We start from the raw sequence: 23,256 nt of genomic DNA on the forward strand, positions 1-23,256 counted from the left end.
CCACATCCTCCCACTTGTTTGGGAAAAACTTTTAAGTTATTCTTATCCCCTCTTTATATCACACCCCTATCTGATCCTTCAACAAATCGTTTTGGTCCTACCCTATCTTCAAGATATACCTAAATCCATCTTCTTCTCATCATCTCCTGAGCTCCACCCTGGTCCAAGTCCCCAATATCTCTCACCTGGAGAATTGCAATAACTTCCTAACTGGCCCCCTTTCCATTCAATTCCCATTGGCAGCCACATGTTTTTACATAAATCAAATAATGTACTCCCGGCCCTGGCCGGTTGGCTCAGTGGTGGAGCGACGGCCTGGAGTGCAGGAGTCCCGGGTTCGATTCCCGGTCAGGACACACAGGAGAGGCGCCCATCTGCTTCTCCACCCCCCCCCTCCTTCCTCTCTCTCTTTTCCCCTCCCACAGCCAAGGCTCCATTGGAGCAAAGTTGGCCCGGGTGCTGGGGATGGCTCTGTGGCCTCTGCTTCAGGCGCTAGAATGGCTCTGGTTGCAACAGAGCAACGCCCCAGATGGGCAGAGCATCGCCCCCTGGTGGGCATGCCAGGTGGATCCCAGTCGGGCGCATGCCGGAGTCTGTCTGACTGCCTCCCCGTTTCCAGCTTCGGAAAAATACACACACACACATACAAAAAAATGTACTCCCCTGCACTACCCTTATCACAACAGTAAAATTCAAAGTCCCACCGACTACAAGGCCCTCACAGGTCTGCCCTCTTCCCCAATTTTCTACAGTTCTACCCTAGGCTCAGCCCTCTTTAGCCACACTGGCTTCCATACTGATCTATATAGCTTCTGCCTTGAGGTTTTTGCAGCTGCAGGTCCTTCTGCCCCTATCCCTACTCCTCAAGATGTACCTGCGGATCTGATCCCTCACCTCCCTTAAGTCTTTGCCCAAATGCTACCTTCCTTATGACTGACACTGATATTTAAAACTGCACTACCTATCGTTCTCCTTTGCTTTATATCCATCCATACTACTCATTGTCTTCTGATACACCTGCTTCGTTTGGCTAGTCTGTCTTCCTACACCAGATGGTAAGCTTCATAAAGATATGGATTTTCATACTTTTTGTTCACTACTATGTCTCCAGTTCCTGACACACAATTGGAGTTCAATAAATAACTGCTAAATTGCCCTGGCCGGATAGCTCAGTTGGTAGAGCATGCTCCTGAAGTACAGAGGCTGCCGGTTCAACCCCGGTCAGGGCACGTGGGGAAAAGAGATCACTGCTCCTGTCTCTCTCTCGCCTCTCTTGTTAAAATCAATAAATAATTAAAAAAAAAAACTTCTACACTGAATAACATTAATGACCAGACTCCAACAGTGCCGCGTAAAATCAGAAATAAGAGAGAGAAGAAAAGTTAAGGGGGAGCGGTACAGAGAACAGCCTACCCGGAGTGTTGTGGGGTTTCTGATGCTGAGGAAAACTACTAGGAAACTGTCCCCAGTGCCATGAGGTCGAAGCCTGGAAATTCCAGGAAGGGTGGCCGTTGATTTGAGCCTGGGAATCAAGGTGGGACTGGGCGTCGAAGCGGGGAGGCGCGGGGAGCGCCTGGGTCTCCACCGAGGGCTGCGCCTCCGAGGAAGACTGTGCCCCGGCTGCGGGAGACGACGGCGACGGCGGCGGCGGCGGCGGCAACATTGCCCAGAACATCCAGTTGTCCGGCAGTGGGGTTGTGTCGTTCCGAGACCCCGACGTGGGGATCGGCTCCGGAGCTGAAATCCACCCCGTGGGAGTCACGAAACCACTAACCGGCTCAGCCATGCCACCCGCCAGCTAGGGAACGTCGCGTGCGAATGTGAAGCCGGCATTAAGCGTCACTTCCGTTAACGCGAGTTGCGCGGATCAGCCAACCACGGGCTGCAATGTCATTGCTGTGCGCCGGGAAATCTGGCAGCGTTTGCGAAGGATCGCGGGCTGTTGTTTGGGTAGGTTTGACTCTGCGTGGATAGACCTGCAGGCGTGGTCAGTGTCTGCCGCCGCGCATGGCGAGGGATCTGATCGGGCCCGCACTGCCGCCAGGCTTCAAGGCCCCGAGGACAGCGGAGGACGAGGAGCAGGACGCCAGTCCGGGTAAGCTGCTCGGGTCCCCTGCCTGCCGGGCCCGGCCGCCCCCTCTCTGGCCCGGCCTTGCTGAGTACAAGTCTGAGGCGTGGAAGGCAGGGACGTGGGGTGTGGGCGTGGGCGACTCCAGCTAACTTTACTCCCCAAGCCGTAGCAGTGGGGGAGGCGGCGGTGGGGACCTCAGAAGCGAGTTTTGGCCTGGTAGTTATTAAAAAATAATGTGTTCCCATTTAGTAAGGTGACCAGTCGTCCTCCTTTAGGGAGGATAGTCCTTCTTTTGTAAGTTCTGTGCTCCCTCAAAAAGTGTCCTCCTACATGTTCTCCTTTTTGATATTAGAAGACTAATCTATAAATGTCCGTATTCGATCTATGCAGAGTCGATCCGTTGCGTGTGATTTGACGTATTTGTATCTAAATGAGTACTTTTTTCTTATAATTACTATTAAAAGTTAATAAGCATGTAAGCATAATTACAACATAAAACATTACAAATGTTTAATTGTGCATTTATCCTATTATAGTGTTTTGTTGCAATGAATAAAATGTCTCTTTTATTACGATATTGTTTTTTTTAATTTATTTTTGTCTTTTCATTGTAAAAAAGTTGGTCACCTTACATTAAGCAATAAATGGGCTGAACGCTGTGCGAAACTATTGATACACATTCAGTCACTTAATCTTCCTAGCAACTGTGTCAGGTAGAGATTATTCTTGCTGTCAAGGAAAAGAACATCCAAATCTATATAAAAGTTTCATGAGAGTATATATGAGCCAAATTTTTGTGAATGGGCCCAGAAGCAAGATCTCAACGGAGTGAGAAAAGGCTCTGGAAGATGACAGTTTTGCAGTTCTTTTGTGTATTTAGAATCAAAGGAGAAAACATAAGGAAGGTACGTGAAATCCACTGGTGGTAGTAAAGCAGGAAAATATCTAAGACAATAAAAAGCGAAGTGAAGAAACACATACTTTTTTTTACATCGGTGAGCACAGGATAATTAACATTTACAGCACATAAAGATGGTATGCAGGGAACAAGATAACAATGAGGAGTTCTGTGGTCTCCCATGGTCCTGTACTCCGGTGCTTCACTAGTGCCTTCCAAGGGTCTAGAAAAGAAAGACATTCTAACAGTATGTTATTCTACATGCGTAAAAACAATGGACAGGGCTCACTTAAGGTGAATGTTCACCTTTGCTAAGCTAGGTCTGGAGTGTGCTTGCCGTTATCTGTCTGGTTAGGGATTTGTGACCAGACCATCCTCTGTGGTTACTTTCAGTCAGTGAGCTTTTCAGGCCTGCCACATGGCCCCAGGGACCTTGCCAGTGTTATTGCATAGCCCATTTTGTGTTCACATTTTCATGTTACAATTGGGGACAGGCCCAGGCTGTTGCTCAGTTCACACTTCTAATTGGTGGTGGAGCCTTATTTAGAATAAAGCTGGTACTCTTGCGTTACTGCTTCCTTTTTTTTTTTTTAATAGAGATAGAGTCAGAGAGAGGGATAGATAGGGACAGACAGACAGGAACAGAGAGATGAGAAGCATCAATCATCAGTTTTTGATTGCGACACCTTAGTTGTTCATTGATTGCTTTCTCATATGTGCCTTGACTGTGGACCTTCAGCAGACCGAGTAACCCCTTGCTCAAGCCAGTGACCTTGGGTCCAAGCTGGTGAGCTTTTTGCTCAAGCCAGATGAGCCCGCACTCAAGCTGGCGACCTTGGGGTCTCGAACCTGAGTCCTCCATGTCCCAGTCCAACGCTCTAACCACTGCGCCACCACCTGGTCAGGCTGCGTTACTGCTTTCTGATGTACAATGCCCCTAGCTCTTGGAGAAGATGCTTTGCTTTCTTGCCTTCCTAGCTTCTAGTTCTGTCCTTGCATCTGACACACACAAGCCAGTGTCCAAACCAGAGAGAGTTTCTGGCAGTTTCTCAATTCTTTTTTTTTTTTTATCTTATTTTTATTAATTTAAATGCAGTGACATTGATAAATCAGGGTACATATGTTCCGAGAAAACATCTCCAGATTATTTTAGTTTCTCAATTCTTTAGGCTCCTTCTGGCTTCACTCTGCACTTCTTGACATACCTGACAAACTCCTATTTTATCCTTGAAGGCCCAACTTAAATGTCACCTCAGTGAAGCCTTTCCCAAACTTTCCAAAGCACTGTCATGCCTTCCTCTTTACCCACAGGTTTTTTTTCCTACTTAATTACATCACATATTTAATACATTGTTTTTGAATAACTTGTTGGCTTATCTTTCTCCATCATTTCACTGTGGTCTCCTGGTCTTAATGTTTAGTGGACACTTCGTATTTGCCAGATAAATGCTTTTCAGACTCCTTCATGCATAGCTATCTCTTATTGTTTGTTCTAATTTGTAGGCTAGGACTGACTCTAAAGTTGGAAAAGAATAAAGCACAACTCATTTTTCAGAGGTGTGTGTTGCAAGTACTTTTTCTAATTCTATAGGTTGCCTTTTTAAGTCTTTAGTATATTTTGATGAACAGTTCTTAATCTTCATATATTCTAGTTCTTAATTAGTTTATGGCTAGCGCTTTTTGTATCCTATTTAAGGAATCTTTGCCTGCTCTAACATTACAGAAATATTCTATGTTTTCTTCTAAAAGCATTATTGTTTTGGCTTTCACATTTATTTTTACAGTCTTTCTGGAATTGATTTTTGTGTATGGTGTGAGGTAGGGATAAAGTTATTTTTTAACCCCATATGGATATTCATTTGACCCAGCAGTATGTATGTATGTATTTATTTATTTATTTATTTGGGAGAGAGTGGGAGAGGTGGACAGAAAGACAGGAAGAAGAGAGATGAGAAGCATCAACTCATAGTTGCAGCACCTTAGTTGTTCATTGATTGCTTTCTCATATGTGCCTTGATCAGGAGGCTTCAGCCAAGCCAGTGACTTCTTGCTCAAACCAGTAACCTTTGGTTCAAGCCAGTGACTATGGGGTCATGTTTATGATCCCACACTCAACCCAGATTAGCCAGTGCTCAAACCGGTGACCTCAGGGCTTAGAACCTGAGGCCTCAGCATCCCAAGTCAACACTCTATCCACTGTGCCACCATCTGATCAGGCTGACCCAGCACTATTTATTGAATAGACCATCCCTTTCCCACTGCACTATAATGTCACTTATAAATCAGATGACCATTATATGCATATAGTTGTTTTTCTTGTTCATTCTGATAAAGTACACATAACATAAAACCATATTAATCACTGAAATGTGCAGTTTTATCATTAAGTACATTCATATTGTTGTACAATCATCACCACTTTCCATCTCCAGAACTCTTTTTATCTTGCAAACTGAAATTCTATACCCATTAAACAGTAAGTACCCCCCATCTTGACCTTTGGCAACCACCATCCTACTTTCTGTCTCTGTGAATTTCACTACGTTAGGTACCCCCATTATTTAAGTAGAATCATAATATGTTGGTCCTTGTGTGACTGGCTTACTTCACTTAGTGTTGTGGACAAGGCTCACCAGGGGTGAGGACGACGGAGAAGCAGAGACCCGACTCCTGAGACCAGGTTCAGTGACGCAGATCCACTTTATTCAGGAAGTAAGTTAGCTTATATACACAGGTTCAGCCTATAGGGTGTTACAGCGTGTTCTTCAAAGCCAATGGCTATAAAAGATCAGGGAGCTGCCTGGTTGGCACTGTGTCACTTCCTTATAGTAGGTGAGCTCCCTCCTGAGTGTGCCTAGAAGGGTTTCCGGCACTGGAGTGTTCTCACAGCACTGCATCAGCCACAGCTGTTAGGAATGCGCTCTGCGCTCTACCTACATCGTATAATGTCCTCAAGGTTCATCTTTGTTGCAGCATGTTTCAGAATTTCCTTCCTTTTTAAGGCTGAATACTATTCCAAGTATGTATAGTATATACTGTATAGACCACATTTTGTTTATTCATTTCTCTATTTATGGACGCAGATTGTTTTCACCTTTTGGCTATTGTGAATAATGCTGCTATGAACATATTTCCCCATGTATAAAACGCACCTTAATTTTGGAGCCCGAAATTTGGAGGTGAAAATTATTACATAAAGTTATTGAACTCAAGTTTCATTTCATAAAATTCATACAACTCCTCATCACTGTCAAAACTCCCATCCATTAGCTTGTCCTCATCTTTGTCTGATGACAAATCACTGTCTTCAACATTGAGTACAAGAACAAGCATGAAAAAAAAGCGAGAAATGCAAGTAAAAAAAATCTACAACCACTGTGTAAGATGCACTCAGTTTTTAGACCCCAACTTTTTGAAAAAGATTGTGTCTTATACATGGGGAAATATAGTACTTAAGTCCTTGTTTTCCATTTTTTTGTGTATATATTCAGAAATGGATAAAAAGGTATCTTGGTGATCCTGATATACATACAACCTTGGGAACTGTGAGAGTAGAATTTTAGTGTCAGTGCACAGGGCCAACTTAGACTGTTGTGTCCATGTAACATCATGGCATCATGTAGAGACATAGTGCTGTATTTGTAATTTTTCTGAGATGTGACGTGAGAGCAAGTTGCTCTGTTGAGTGGGCCTAGGAGAATTTGGTTTCTTATTCAGAAACCAGAATGGGTAGTTTTGATTTTTGATATGTTAGAATATGGAATGGCAGATTTGTTATTTGGTTAGCTGCATTACATAAATATTGTCTACCATAAGCTGTTTGTAAGAAGAAAAAAACTAAATAAAACATGAAACTGGGCAATTGCACCAACCTCAATTGCAACCAGTGTAAAACATGCAAGGTGTCAGGGAAATTACATGCTATTGTTATATTTGTAAATATGGGTATTTTATTTTTTGTGAATCTCGTAGTGCAAGACATGATTTCTGCCTTCCTGGAGCTAGAAAGACAAAAAACCCTGTACACAAAACAGGAGCAGATTAGATTAAAGTCCATAAAATGTAAATGATAGCCAACCAGTGCTGTGAATTCAAAAAAGAAAGTATAAATTGCCAACTAGGGGCTCATTGAAACAATTGTGACTAGTTGTGACATACACGAGAAATTTTTAGTTGCAGGACCAGCGCTACCCCCTAATTATAAGAGCAGTAGTTCAGAGTCATCAGACAGTGACGAGGACAGCAGTTCTTTGTATGAAGAAGGAAATCGAGAATCTGAAGATGACACTGGTCCACCTGCAAGGTCAGTCACTTTCTTAATCCAAGCTTCAGATCTAGTTAATACCGTGGCTGGAACAGATAACTAGTAAGGGGAATGTGACATCTGCATTTATACAGCACAGGAAGAAATCATTTCATGCTGCATTTCCTCATGAATTACGCCTTTTCTAAAGAAATGTATTCTAATAGTACATAGATGTGGAGATAGCTAGAATTTCAGTAAAATTGCTAATAGAATTTTTCCTTAAGGTATTATTAAAGTGACTAAATATTCTAAATAAACAATACAATTTATTTTTTTAAATTACATATGCAATGTTTGTTTTTTATTCAAGTTAAATGAATGATTTCTCTCTAATCTAGTCACCACAGGTCCATGTAAATAAGATGTTAAATCTTTATTATTGAATAGCAAGGGTTTTTTTGATGCATTTTTAAGGACCATGAGACAGAAATAGCAAAATAAACCCTTCCTTAAATAAGGTTAAAAGCCAAAGTCATAAACTTTTTGCTCAAAAACATCTAGCAAGCAGAATACTATTCAAAACTTTGCTGAATGAAATCTTTAGCACCATAGAAAAATATAGAAAATTGATACATTACTGTTTTTAAAAAAGTAACCAATTTCTAACTATTTTAAGCCAAAAATAAATGTCAGGAAAAGATTAGTAGAGAACTTAATGTGGTGTTCATTTTTTTTATTATTTGGCAAGATTAATTTATTATTTCAGCATTTCTACAATTAGATGAAGTTAAAAATTGAAGTTTTGTGAAATCAATTTTGACATATATGCATAAAGTTACACTGTTGTATTTACAGAAAACAGCAAAAAAATCAAGATGATGATGATGACGATGAAGGATTTTTTGGACCAGCCCTTCCTCCTGGATTTAAAAAACAGAATGATTCTCCTCCAAGGTGATAATGTGTAATATTTCAGGCCAGCCTTTTCCAAACATTTTATTTACTGTCTGTTAATTCATTAAAGAGTTGTCTGAAATTATTTTTTACTTATATGTTTATAAAACATTTGAATTTACTATAATAAAATAATTATCTAAATATACTTCTAAACGATCATTTAAATAAAAGTAATTATAATAAAATTTTTATAATAAGAATAATTAAGTACATGTTTGTGACACTTTCATAGTTTCTAAAACTTCCACATCTCCTATTTGATACTCACAAAAGCGTTTTGCCATAGGCTGGGTAGAATGTTATCCCTCTTTTTTGGGAAACAGATAAGGTTGCACATATAGTAAGTGGTAGACCTAGGGCCTAGAATCCTGGTATTTGACTACTAATTCACACTTTTTTATTTCATATTTATAGACATATACACACACATATGTGTACCTTATATGGGGCCTGGCACAGAGTAAGCATATAAGTACATACTGATTCCTATCATCTTGGTATTGTAAAATTTTTAAATGCTGAATATGAAATTGCACACCAAATTGTTTATAATTTATAACACTGTATACTAAAGTGTACAAACAAATAAAAAGCTGTTATACATTTTATATTCAAAATTTTTCATCACATTTGTCAGCTCCTAATTTTCAGAAGTCACAGAGCTAGACAGTTGACTGTATTTTTAGGTGGCCCCCCAGCTAAGAAGGATCTTTAAAGGGCCATTAAAAAAACAAAGACAGATATGCAACAAGACCCAAATATAACCTTCAAAGCCTAAAATTTTCTATCTGGCCCTTTATAGGAAATTTTATGAGGATATAATATTCTTTTCAAGAAAATAAATTATAAACATGACCTGTGATATGCTCAGTGGATAAAGCATCGACCTCGAACGCTGTGGTGGCTGGTTCGAAACCCTGGCTTGCATGGTCGAGGCACATACAGGAATTGATGCTTCCTGCACCTCCTCCCTTCTCTCTCTCTCTCTCTCTCTCTCTCTCTCCCCTCTCTAAAATGAATAAATAAAAGAAAAGAAATTATTAAATATGTAGCAGTTTCTTTTTTGAGAATTATATTTTGGCTATAATAAAATATATGTGTGAAATAAACAGGTGATAGCAATAATGTAGGCAAAACCTTTTATGCAGCCATATCACGCCATGATTATATTCCTTTACTATATCTTATGATTTCATGTACAAATAATGCTATCTTCACAAATTCCCAGAAACCAGAGAATTGAGTTGTAATTGCATTTGCAGATCTGCTAAAAACTCTCAGAATAAAGCCATGTAGTACTTCCTTATATCTCATGTTAGCTAATTTGACCTTTCTAACAATGCCAGATTTCCCTGTTTTTTATATAGAAAATTGTTTTGGCTCAAAGAGGTTTTTTTTTTTAAAATATTTATTGATTTTGAGAGAGAGAGAGAAGGAGAAGGAGCAGGAAGCATCAACTCCCATATGTGTCTTGACCAGGCAAGCCCAAGGTTTCGAACTGGCAACCTCAGTGTTCCAGGTCGACGCTTTATCCCACTGCGCCACCACAGGTCAGGCTCAAAGAGGTTTTATGAACAAGACAAGAGGTTATAGAATGGCTAGATCAGAATCAGAACCCGGACCTTCTGACTTTCAGTCCTGTTTGCCCTCTGCCAGGAAGCCTGTCTCGGAGGCTCTAAGTGAACACAGTGCAGTCTGGAAAACTCAGCATAGGACTGCGGTACCATCTTGGTAACACTGGCACAGTGACACCCGAAAAAGCATTGGTACGAAGGAAAGGATAAAGAAACTAAAATATGAAAGAGTATAGAAAATATGTTTTCTCTTATTTTTTCTCTATACAAAGTAAGGCTTTCTCTTTTTCAGACCCAGAATTTAGGCATTTCTCCCTTCTGGACTGACCACGCTTTCCTCAGAATATGGCTGCGGTGCAGCTTGGCAGCAGATGAACTTTTCATCTAGTAGACCGGGGATCAAACTCCAGCTCTGCCACTTCCTAGTTTGTGTTGTCCTTGAGCACTGTTGTGCTCTCCTAGAAAATGGAGTGCCTTATACCGGGCAGGGTTATTTTATGGAAATAGCAAGGTGCACTGGTTGAAATGTGGTTAGCACAGTACCTTTGCTTTTTTCTCAAATGAACTATTTTCATTCTTGTACAGTTCCACATAATTTTTGGATTATTAGTAAGGATAAGGCTTAGATATTTATATCACCTTGACACACATGTCCATAAATTGCTGAAATCTGTTGTATGCACGTGCTTTATATGTCCTTCAAACTCAATTTGTACTCTAGTAATTCTGACTATACTTATAATGCCCATAAGGTATTTTTTAACAGACATTGACTATGAAAACTGAAAACCAAGGCACAAAATAGAAAAACATCTTCACAGGCTTTAATCCATAATAATGACTTTTTAATTATCATTTTTACTTCAAATAGGTCTTTTAGAAAGTGGGTATACACCACTATCATAAGTATTGAGAATCTAATTCATATCTTTGACTAACAAATAGAAAGTAAAATGCAAAAATTTGATACTGAATATTAAGTGGAAAAATACTAAGTTATAGAATAAAAATATGTTAGAGCAGTGGTCCCCAACCCCCGGGTCGCGTACCGGTACCGGTTCGTGGGCCATTTGGTACCGGTCCGCAGAGAAAGAATAAATAACTTACATTATTTCCATTTTATTTATATTTATGTCAGAACGGTGTTTTATTTTTAAAAAATGACCAGATTCCTTCTGTTACATTTGTCTAAGACTCACTCTTGACACTTGTCTCCGTCACGTGATACATTTATTCGTCCCACCCTAAAGGCTGGTCCCTGAAAATATTTTCTGACATTAAACCGGTCCGTGGCCCAAAAAAGGTTGGGGACCACTGTGTTAGAGTTCTCATCTTCAACATTTTTCATTATCTAGTTTTATATTATTTTTGTGAATTTTATTCTGAAAACTGCTTTTGAAAGGGGAAAATGATAAAGGTGCATTTTATTTTTCAGGCCTATGATAGGTCCTGCATTACCACCTGGTTTTATTAAATCTACACAGAAAAGTGACAAAGGCAGAAATGATCCAAGACAAGTGTCATCATATTTCAACTCTGAGGTTTGGAAAATTTTTAATTAAATAATAAGATGTACCGTATTCCCATGTATAAGACACACCTTAATTTGGGGGCCCGAAATTTTGGGAAAAAAATGTATTATGTAAAGTTATTGAACTTCAGTTTTATTCCTCATAAAATTCATTCAACTCCTCATCCATGGAAAAAAAAGCAGGAAATGCAAGTAAAAAAAACCTACTTCCACTATATAAGACACACCCAGTTTTTAGACCCCAAATATTTTGGAAAATGGTGCGTCTTATACATGGTGAAATACGGTAACAAACTCAAGTCTTTACATAGTAATGACTACAGTCATTGGACTCTGATGTAACAATATAAGACAGTCATACTCAGATGAATTTAGGAATGTAGCTTAGGTAGATGAAATCAAAAGATTTCACCATTTTTAAAGACTCGAAATTATATTAGAAAAATAACATGTAATGTTGGAAGCATATTAACCTATTCATGCTCCTCATCCTTGAAAGGAAGCTTCAAAGTGCTAGAAAATAGAACATGATGAAAAGTTTTAAGGAGTCAATATGATTCTACCCTGAACAGAGAAAGCTGAGGAATTTTTAAATAATAATCCTTACCTTGAAATTAACTCTCTCCTACTGAGCTCTGGTACCTCTATATAACAAAAGCACTGATGGGTAAGTAATTTCATGAAAAAATAGACCAAATGATCTTGGAGTCAAGTGTGAAGACTGTTTTCTTGTTAGAAACCAGGCAACTATAGCTGAGACTTGTACAGTGCTTTATTATTTTTAATGCATTTTACTTATATATGGATATATTTTTGTCCTCTCAATGGCCTCATGAAATAGATGTGATCACATTTTACAGATGCTAAAAAGAAGAAAAATTGGGTAACTTGCACAGTTTGTACTTATTAAAGCCCCAGTTCGTAAGCCTTTATTTTAAATCACCTCTTCATTATGTTATTCTGTGTGGCTTCTGGATGTTTATCTCCACTGAGAATTCGACAGTTAGAATAAGGTTGTTATTAAAGAAGATATAGTGCTGTGTTTAAGATCATAAACTTCAGAATCATTTATTCATTCTTTCAACCATATTATAGAGCTCCTACAGTTTGTCAGGCATATAGTCACAGAAATGAATCTCAAATTTTTTGTTCCTGCCTTCAAAAGTCATGCAGAATGCAGCGACTTCTGTTACACCCTGGTCCAGGTCAACATCACATTTCACCTGTTTTATTTGTTTCCATGCTTCAGCCCTTTTTCCTCTACTACCTCTTCTTGGTGCAACAGCTACAGTGGCCTGCGTGAAACCAAGTCAGATCATGTCACACACTCAGAACCATAAGTTGTCCGTCCTCTCTCTGCATAAAGCCAGAGTTCTGGCAGGGCCCTCTGCATCTGGCCTTCATTAGCTCCTGATTTTCTCTTATTTTGATCTGACCACACTTGGCTCCTTGCCGTACCACAACCAGAACAGCCCGGCTTCTACCCCTGAGCCTGTGTACCTGCTCAGTCTCTCCAGAATGCTCTTCCCTAGATATCTCTGTATCTTGCCTCCCAGGCCTTCCTTTTTTGCTGGAATGTCACCTCAGAGAGGTCATTTCTGACCTCCTAATTTAAAATTGCTAACTCCTCTTCCCTTTACTCCAATCCCCTTCACTCCTTTAGTTTTCTCCAAAGCATTTATCACTACCTAAGAAACCATTTATTTTACTGCTTCTTTCTGTGTATCATTGACCTCTCCACGAGAATGTAAGGACAGAGATTTTTATTGTCTCTCCAGTAGACATTCGGAGTATTTGCTGAGTGAATGAATAAATCAGCCATAGTCCCTGCCCTCATCACACAGTGTCTTGGGGAATATACACAGTAAGCAAATACTGTCTAATATGAGTGATTCAAAAGGTGAGACAAATATAGTGGAAAATCTAATCTGAAGATTAGATTACAGGGAAATCTAATCTGAAGAAATGCGAAAAACTGTTTTTCTTTGCAAAATGTCTAAACTGTAGATTGCTGAGTTGGGGCTAGCTTAGCAAAAAGGGCAGGAAAGATTGTTCCAGAGAGCACAGCTTATTTGAAGGCAAAAAAAAGCATGGACAGGGAAAAAGGGTTTTAAAAAGTCTAGTATGGTTAGAGTGGAGAGAATGAGGAAAAGGGTAAGAGAGAAAGAGAGGGGTAGCAAGAGCCACGCAAGCTTGAATCCTGGCTGAGCTTAGTTTCATAATAAGTAGAATGCAGGTTACCTTACAGAGTTTTTGTAAGGATGGATTGAAACAGTAGGTATTTAATTTATAGTAGCTCTTATTATTATTATTATCATCATCACCACTTCCACTATTGATGCCATGAGAGTAAATTTGAAGAATTTATGCTGGGAATAAGGAATCCTTTGTAACAAGGATGTTAAATATAGGAATAAATTAGCAGAAGTAGTACTTCAGCCACACAGACTGAGCTGACAGGACCAGGCTAGGCCTTCCCTGCTACATCACAGAGGGATGCTGGGGGGAAATAAGAGAGCACAAAGTGAATACACAGCTAAGCTTCAATGAAAGAAAGAGAAATCCACGGGTGCTAATAACATTGAGAGAATCCAAAGCCAGAGCAGTAGACACAAGTTACACAGTGAAGGCCCCAGTAGTTTTTTTTTGTTTTGTTTTGTTTTTTGGTACTTTTCTGAAGCTGGAACCGGGGAGAGACAGTCAGACAGACTCCCGCATGCACCCGACTGGGATCCACCCGGCACGCCCACCAGGGGCGACGCTCTGTGCGTTGTTTTGCCACGACCAGAGCCACTCCAGTGCCTGGGGCAGAGGCTAAGGAGCCATCCCCAGCACCCGGGCCATCTCTGCTCCAATGGAGCCTTGGCTGCGGGAGGGGAAGAGAGAGACAGAGAGGAAGGAGGGGGTGAGGGTGGAGAAGCAAATGGGCGCTTCTCCTATGTGCCCTGGCCGGGAATCGAACCCGGGTCCCCCGCACGCCAGGCCGACACTCTACCACTGAGCCAACTGGCCAGGGCCGGCCCCAGTAGTTTTAGAGATAGAAGCCATAGATAGCCCCAGAGGGTTGGGCCTGGGGGCCAGAGCTGTAGATCTAGGCTTACTCAGGCAGAGGACAGTTTTACTTGAGCTCGCTGAATAAAACCCACAGCCTCAAAGCACTGCTCCGTCTGCAAAAAGCATACTATAGAAACATAACCCACTGTGTAGGAAAGTTTGCTTCTGTCTAGGCTGTAGGGCAGGGGTCTCAAACTCAACTCAGCATGTGGGCCGCAGAGCAAGATCACAGCCGTTTGGCGGGCTGCACTAGGTCTACAAAAGGCAACTGTTACGCAACACTTTTCTCACTGCAGTTGAAAACAAAAAAAAATCAGTACAACAAGCACAATCGTACGTGCAGTTTACTCAGTGTCACAAAACGACCAGAAACTGTAGTTCGCATCACAACTGCTGTTAACTAAGCTAATATCTAGCTAGGAAGCTAGAGAAATGAAAAATACAAGTAGGCCCCTAGGCTTACTTAATTTTATCCAAAATATTTTGAGCTTTGTGAATTAGTCTGCGGGCCGCACAAAATTGTTCGGCGGGCCGCATGCAGCCCGCAGGCCGCGAGTTTGAGACCCCTGCTGTAGGGCCTTTTCATGCTATTTGTCCAGCTTTCAAATGATTCACAAAAAAGAAAACATAGGGTGTGTCTGTCCAGCAGTACAGACATATGCCTCAGAGAAAGAGGAGCAGAGGTGCAGAAAGAAAAGTAAAATGTTAGCAATTGAGGAATTTGGGTGAGGATACATAGGTGTTGTGCTTGGCTTAGTACAAATTCTTTCAAACTAAAACATTTTTAAGATACAGCATAATTCAACTTTATTCACCCAGAATTTTGTCTTAACTCACGTAATCAGCAAATAGGTAGTTTATATAATTCCCTAGTGGGTATCTATTCCATATTATCTAGCGGCTCTTAGCCAAAGGGGAGGAGTAGAGGTGGTGTAGAGATTACACCATAGCATGCCTGTTTCAGATACTCTTGGTTCTGATTTCTTTGCTTTGTGATTTCTCTTTCAACCTTTTTCAAAAGACACTCTGTTTTCATATTTTCATTTCTCAAAGAGATTCCTCTCTCAGTCTCTTATTCACAGCGTATATCCCCAAATTAAGACATACATATTAATATTAATAGTTAACATTTTTTGAGCACTTGCCACAAACCAAACACTGCAAAGCACAACATAAACGCCTATTTTCATGACTTAATCATATTTGCATAACTGCATAAACTTAATTTAATCCCAGTAAAAATCCTCAGAGATGGTGTGTCAGCTAGAATGCTTTTAGATGCAAAAAAACAGAAAATACAACTCAAAATGGAATCTTGTCTTAACCTATGTAGTTAGTAAATGGGTAGTTTATATAATTTCCTGGTTGATATATAAGCTCTTTTCTCAAAATACAGAAAATGTATTTCATACATAATAAAAGGTCTAGGGGTCAGGTCATTCCAGGGTTTTATAAATCTACAGCTTAATGAGATCATTGTTGTTGTCTTCTCTATCATCTACAGCAGAGGTCCCCAAACTTTTTACACAGGGGGCCAGTTCACTGTCCCTCAGACCATTGGAGGGCCAGACTATAAAAAAAACTATGAACAAATCCCTATGCACACTGCACAGATCTTACTTTAAAGTAAAAAAAAACAAAACGGGAACAAATACAATATTTAAAATAAAGAACAAGTAAATTTAAATCAACAAACTGACCAGTATTTCAATGGGAACTATGCTCCTCTCACCACCAATGAAAGAGGTGCCCCTTCCGGAAGTGCGGCGGGGGCCGGATAAATGGCCTCAGGGGGCCGCATATGGCCCGCGGGCTGTAGTTTGGGGACCCCTGATCTACAGTATGGTAATTCCTCTTAGGATGATCCTTTATTAGATCAAGAAGCCTGCCAAAGTTCTATGATTTATGTGCAGATGGCAATGTCCAGGCATAGAAGGAGAATAGTCCCTGCCCTGTGTCCCATTTTTATTTATTTTTTTGAGAGAGACAGGAAGGGAGAGAAAAGCTGAGAAATATCAACTTGTAGTTGCTTTCACTTTAGTTGTGTATTGATTGCTTCTTCTGCATGCCTTAACCAGGGCTGTGCCCTTGACTGCTTGCTCAAACCAGCAACCGTGGGCTTTTCACTCCAGCAACCTTTGGGCTCAAGCTGGCGAGCTTTGGGATCATGTGGATGATTCCCCTGTTTAAGCCAGTGGCCCTGGACTGATGAGCCTGTGCTCAAAACCAGCGACTTTGGGGCTTTGAACCAGTGATTTCAGTTCTGAGTCGATGGTTATTCACTGCACCACCACCAGTCAGACCCGTGTTCCTTTTCTAGAGAAAGGAAAGCCTTCCACGGTTTCCCATAGACCTCTTCTCACATTCTATGGCCAAATGATCAAGAAAAATGAGACCAAAGTGTCTGTCTTAGAATTATCAACATTTTCTCCCAGGAGGCAGAGAAAGTCCCAGTTTGCAAAAAAGAGCATGGCTCCAAAGAGGATGAACAAAACCAGTGTTCCCTTAACAACAGAGCAGTTATTGGTGGAAGCTGTTATAATTCCCGTCTAAAAAATAAAAGCATGGCCTAAAAGAGTTAAATGACAAGCCTGAGTCACAGGGTGAATACTGTGGCAAATTGAGACCTTGCAACTCAGTCTGTCTAACTCTGCAGCCCAAACTATAAACCAGGAGGGTATGTAATTTCTAATGTATTTCTGAGCAAAATAATTCACCTTTGTTGTTGTTTTTTATTTTTTTATTTATTTATTTTTATTTTTTTATTTTTTTAATTATTCTTTTTTCTTTTTAATTTTTATTTATTATTTTTTTTTACAGGGACAGAGAGAGAGTCAGAGAGAGGGATAGATAGGGACAGACAGACAGGAACGGAGAGAGATGAGAAGCATCAATCATCAGTTTTTCGTTGGGACTCCTTAGTTGTTCATCGACTGCTTTCTCATATGTGCCTTGACCGCGGGCCTTCAGCAGACCGAGTAACCCCTTGCTCGAGCCAGCGACCTTGGGTCTAAGCTGGTGAGCTTTCTTTGGCTCAAGCCAGATGAGCCCGCGCTCAAGCTGGCAACCTCGGGGTCTCGAACCTGGGTCCTTCCGCATCCCAGTCCGATGCTCTATTCACTGCGCCACCACCTGATCAGGCATGTTGTTGTTTTTTAAATTAACTCATCCAGGCCCTGGCCGGTAGGCTCAGTGGTAGACCATCAGCCCGGCGTATGGAAGTTCCGGGTTCGATTCTGGGCCAGGGCACACAGGAGAAGCGCTCATATGCTTCTCCACCCCCCCCTCCTTCCTCTCTGTCTCTCTTCCCCTCCCGCAGCCAAGGCTCCATTGGAGCAAAGTTGGCCCGGGCGCTGAGGATGGCTCCATGGCCTCCCCCTCAGGCGCTAGAATGGCTCCAGTTGCAACAGAGCGATGCCCCAGATGGGCAGAGCATTGCCTCCTGGTAGGTATGCCAGGTGGATCCTGGTAAAATGCACGCAGGAGTCTGTCTCTCTGCATTCCTGCTTTTCACTTCAGAAAAAAAAAAATTAATTCACCCAGGACACCAAAATGATTTAATACCGAGATTGGCTTTGGGTTTATGATTCTGGCTTCTTACTTTCAGTTTAGTGTGTTGGGCCTGATTTTCTGTTTGCTCTTCCATCCAACCATTTAGTTTATGTCTCCCAACATACTAAGTGATTTTTATTTCTAAAAATTTCAGGCATCATCCTACCATGACTTGCTGAAATTTATGTTTACAAAAAAACCCACAAATACCTTGTTAGATGAAAGCAAAAAATACCATTAGCTTATTCCATTATCTTAAACTTCAATATTGCATCAATATCATGTCTCCTATAGTTTTAAAAGTTCACTATATCTTTTATATATGCTCCTTTATGTCGCCAAGTATTTTATTTGTAGGGCAGTTATAATCTGTTGAAGATGTCTTTGACATCAAAGAGCTTACTGTTGTAGAGATAAGCTACTAACACTTAAAATTGAATCATTAACTTTTGAAATAAAATAATAAAGATGCTGTGCTATAAAGTACTGGCTTTGCTCTTAGAATATCTGAATTTTAGATACTGGCTTTATAACCTTGGGCAAGATGTTTACCCCTTTGAAGTACTAACCTAGGTTTTCTCAAAAAGACAACAGAAATAATGCCGCCATTTCAAAGTATTATTCTGAGGATCAAATTAGGCATGGTATACACAGCCCATAGTTACTAGGGGAGAGAGTGTGTGATTTAGGGGAAGGCACAAGACAATATGTAATTATTTCATTGTTTGTACCAGCAGTCACTATAAGGGTTCAGAGAAGAAAACACAAATGGAGAGTTACCTTTAAGTGGTTAGGGAAAATATAAACAATACAAATGAACTCTTGACTCTGGTTGTTTGAAAAAAAATAAGAGAAAGAGGCTGCCTATCAGAGCTGGAGGACAGACGTGTTTTATTGTTCACTTAATATGCTTATTGTTTAGGACAAGGACTGCTTGAAAGCCTATGGTATATAGCACCTAACCCAGAGTCTTATGTGAAAACCCTTTGGTAAAGTGATGCTAAGAACAACTTGAATTCAATAAATACAGTACTATTCTATCTTTGGGGTAAATGTGGTGCTTTGGGAACCAAATGAACTCACTCAGGTTAGCATTTCGATCTCAGTGGAGTATACTGAAGGCTAGAGGCTGACACAGCTTCCAAGAGTGTTCACTCCTGTGTGTCTTACCCCAGAGAGCCTTGTCTGGGCCAGGAATGCGGACAGCTTCCACTTGTAACATCTCTGGCTATTGGTAATAATTATCTAGAATATCATTTTAAGAATTGTGAGCCCACATCATTGTCCATGAGGAAGAGAGCAGAAATAATTGAATGAGATCTGCCATGGACCTCCATGGAGGAGAGGTGGACAGTCCCCATGCCATGATTTGTCATCTCTGTACTGTGCACTCAAGGAAGGCACAGAAAGCGTCTTTGTCACTCAGTGATTGGTTAGCCAGAAATACTATATATTGTTTGCTTTTTTTGTTTTGTTTTACTGTCTCTAGGTAAATCAGATTCAGTTTAATTTTAAGTAATTAAGGATCATTTCCTATAACCTGTAGCTCTGCTCTTGGTTTAAAAATAATGTCTTCTTTCAGAAGGAAACAGATAGCAGTGAAGATGAGGACATTGTTGGGCCGATGCCTGCAAAAGGACCAGTGAACTACAGTGTGACTACAGAGTTTGAAAAAAGGGCCCAGAGGATGAAAGAAAAACTGACTAAAGGAGATAATGTAAGTTTTAAATATACTTTACTCTGAAAAATAGGCTAATGAAATTAATCTGAATTTTTAAAATAGTCATTAAGAAATACATGTACAGGGTGGGACAAAAGTAGGTTTACAGTTCTGAGTATGCAAAACACAGTTTGTTCTTGTTTATGATTAAATATTGTATTATTTTCCATTTGAATAACTGTAAACCTACTTTTACCCTGCCCTGTATATATGTGTGTGTGTGTGTATATATATATATATATATATATATATATATATATATATATATATATATACAGAAAAATTAGGAATTGCATAACCCAGAAGCTTATAAAAGGAAAACTGGCAAATCTGCTCTCTAAACATTTTTGCATGGCAAAAGATAACAGTCAAAAAAACAATAAATTAGATGAAAATATTTGTAATGTGTATGATAAAAACATCAGTTCTTTCTATTAAACCCTTTTTCTTAAAGTCTGTTACTCAACTTGAAAGGCTCAGTTGAGAAACACAGTCAGTTACTCATACCATGTTTTACACACAGGCACTCTTTCCAGGCTCCTGGGGTTTCTTAACTGTTTGTTTCTCTTCAAGGATTCGGCTAAGTCCATCACAAGAGAGTCATGGATGACTGAGCTTCCTCCAGAACTGAAAGACTTCGGTCTTGGCCCCAGAACTTTTAAGAGAAGAACCGATGACAGATCTGGAGATCGATCCGTCTGGACAGATACGCCAGCTGACAGGGAAAGGAAAGCTAAGGTGAACTGTTTATTCATGGATTTCTGTCTGTGATGGCTCTATTTCAAAAAGACATAGGGTAAAATTATTTAAGGATACTATTTTTAAAATTTCAGTGCCCTGGCAGTGGCGCAGTGGATAGAGCCTCATCCCAAAGTGCCGAGGACACTGGTTTGATCCCACAGCCGACAGTTTGATCCCGGGGTCTCTGGCTCCATCCCAAGGGCGCCTGCTCAACCCCAGTCAGGGCACATATGAGGCAATCAATGGCCAAATAAGTAGAACAATGAGTTGATGCTTCTCTCTCTCTCTCTCTCTCTCTCTCCCAGTAATAAAATGATTAAGTTCTGGGGATGTAATTTACAGCATGGTGGCTATAGATAATAATACTGTACTGCATATTTGAAAGTAGCTAGAGGATTAGATCTCGGAAGTTCTTATCACAAGGGAAAAAAGAATTTGTAACTCTGTATAGTGACGGATGTTAACTACATTTATTGTGGCAATGATTTTACAGTGTATGCAAATATCAAATCATTACATTGTACAATCTGAAACTAATATAATGTAATGTCAGTTATACCTCAATAAAGAAATAGGCACTTTTATTAATACATTATATAATTTACAAAATATATTTCCAAAAGTATGCATGAAATACATTATTATTTTTTAAATTTTCTTTTTTCTTGAATCTTTGCTGTTTATTATAAAACACTTCGTTGTAAATTAGAAGTTGAACCAGTGTCCCCAGCGCTCCTTCTAAATTTACTCCATCAAAAGATTTTCTTTCTTAACATATCCCATTCAAATCTTAAATGCTCCGCTAATTAGCACCTTGTGATTGTAGCTTTGTCAGTTCTGACTTAAACGTAGTGCATTTAATTCATCCCTTCACTTTGTTTACTTTGTTCATTAGTATCTAGAATTACAAGGATTTCTATTTTCATTCTGGAACTGTAAACTGTGTTATAGGCATTCTATTGGTTGCAGATAATAGAAAGATTAAGGAAAAGCTCTTATTTTAGTGGAGACTTGGTTGTGAAATTGTGTTATTCTTAAAATGTGGCTAGGAAGTTGAAGTCTTCACATTGTAGCATCATACCTTGAATATATGCAGCATCGTAGTAAGTTGCTTCTTGCCCTGAAGATTGAAAGAAATCTGAGAGTTGTAATAGAAGGGTGAGGTGGACCAACACACATGGGGGCAGAAGAGACAACAAAAGGTGGGGGCGGATGTGAGCCACACCTTTGAATGGCTAGTGTTGGAAGGCCTGTCTAATCTTTATTAACTGGTCTCTTATAAAAATAATATACTATTGGTGTTTTTATAATTTAACCTTCGGGGTTGTCTCCAAAATACAATTATTTCCCTTGTGTCCATGAACTTTATATTAGTGCCTACATTTATGTACACATTTTCTGTCTTTGTCCCTCATCGTAGATGAATAGGTGTCTAGCCAGCAGGTAGCAGGTAACCTTCCCCAAAGGGAAATGTCACAGGAAAATGGAACAAGTAGACCCTAGGTAGTCCAATTTGAACATACATGATTTTAGACCTCTATAACTGGGTTCTTTAGGTCTGGTCATTCTCTTCATGGCTGAAAATGGACTGTTCGGTGTTCATTCTAGAGTAGACTCATAAAGGAATTATTACTACCCCTTAAATTTTATGTGGTATTGTATTATAGCAAATACTACCACATCCTACTGTGTATTTGTGGTACAAACTATGTAGAATCATAGAGCAATTCGTTTTCTGATATATCTTTTTTAACACATTGCGGGTGGATCACGAGAATTCTTGTGTTTTTTGTTCTAAGGCTTGTAGCCAATCATGAGATTTCTTGGCTTTTCATTGTTATTTAGAGAGAAACAGTGTAACAGAAAATGCATTTGCTGAAATTAAAAATTACAAAAGGAATTAAAAGTCTCTTGTTGTTAGTAATAAAAATTGCTGTTTTTTATATCAGCTTAATATTTTTAAAGTGCTCAGTAACCATGGATAGTGATGAAGAACATGATAAAATCCTAGACATATTAGCTGACAATATATCAGATATTCCAAGTGAAACTGATGAACGCTTTGACAGTGACAATGATATAGTCATTCCTTCAAAAAGGTAAAAAATAGTAATTTCAAGTAATTCTGAACCTGAAAATTTGAATAATTCCACACATGATTTTGAATGTGATTTGCGTCTTTGTTGCCAAGATAATGATTGGTCAGAAGAGGACTTGCAATCAAATTTGGAAAAATTTGAAGGTAATTCTGGAGTTACAGTTATACCATCTGATTCTAAGAACATTATTAAAGTCGCCAGCTTGATTTTTGACAATGATCTGTTTTAACTATTTTGTCATCAGTCAAACATATGTTATAACCACAGTTTAGGAAAGCACAAAATTTCGAAAGCAGTAAACTGGTCTCCTGTTACTCCAACAGATATGGAAAAAAAATTAGGACTTATAGTGCTAATGGGGCATAGTCAAAAGGATACTTGGAAAGAATATTGGTCTACAAATCCAGTTCTAGCTGTTCCATTATTTCCTCAGATGATGAGTCAAAATCGTTTTGAACAAATCTGGACTTAATTGGCATTTCAGTGACAATGCAAGCATGACTAAATCTTTATCCAGGCTATTTAAAATTCAGTCTGTACTCGACTACTTTATTAATAAATTTCAAACAATATATAAACCTATGCGAGAATTATCATTAGATGAAGACATGATTCCCTGGAGGGGACGTTTTGTATTTTGAACTTACAACGCAGCTAAAATTATTAAATATGGTTTACCTACAAGAATAGCATGTGAGAACAAGACTAGGTATATTTGCAATATGGAAATTTACACAGGTGAAGGAAAAGCATTGAATGACTCTATTCTGTCACTACTTCAGCTGTGTCTGGAATTGAAGCATCACATATACC

At 39.6% G+C, this 23,256-nt stretch overlaps 2 protein-coding genes across 4 annotated transcripts in view; one reads left to right on the plus strand and one right to left on the minus strand.

Moving 5' to 3' along the window:
• The window catches only part of NUFIP1 (nuclear FMR1 interacting protein 1), a 39,130-nt gene extending 37,324 nt beyond the window's left edge, over nt 1-1,806 (minus strand). The window contains exon 1 of the mRNA XM_066380863.1: nt 1,414-1,806. Coding sequence (XP_066236960.1) covers nt 1,414-1,786 — 373 coding nt within the window. The 5' untranslated portion in view covers nt 1,787-1,806. The remainder of the gene's footprint in view (nt 1-1,413) is intronic.
• A 103-nt stretch (nt 1,807-1,909) lies between these two features.
• The window catches only part of GPALPP1 (GPALPP motifs containing 1), a 33,954-nt gene continuing 12,607 nt past the window's right edge, over nt 1,910-23,256 (plus strand). For 2 of the 3 annotated variants that reach the window (XM_066380865.1, XM_066380864.1), the window contains exons 1-6: nt 1,910-2,095; nt 7,143-7,272; nt 8,071-8,169; nt 11,182-11,287; nt 19,466-19,600; nt 20,177-20,341. In XM_066380865.1, the coding sequence (XP_066236962.1) occupies nt 2,008-2,095; nt 7,143-7,272; nt 8,071-8,169; nt 11,182-11,287; nt 19,466-19,600; nt 20,177-20,341 (723 nt within the window). In that variant the 5' untranslated portion in view covers nt 1,910-2,007. The remainder of the gene's footprint in view (nt 2,096-7,142; nt 7,273-8,070; nt 8,170-11,181; nt 11,288-19,465; nt 19,601-20,176; nt 20,342-23,256) is intronic. The other variant, XM_066380866.1, reaches the window with a different exon arrangement.

Source organism: Saccopteryx leptura, chromosome 4 (assembly GCF_036850995.1).
Source record: "Saccopteryx leptura isolate mSacLep1 chromosome 4, mSacLep1_pri_phased_curated, whole genome shotgun sequence".
Taxonomy (NCBI): domain Eukaryota; kingdom Metazoa; phylum Chordata; class Mammalia; order Chiroptera; family Emballonuridae; genus Saccopteryx; species Saccopteryx leptura.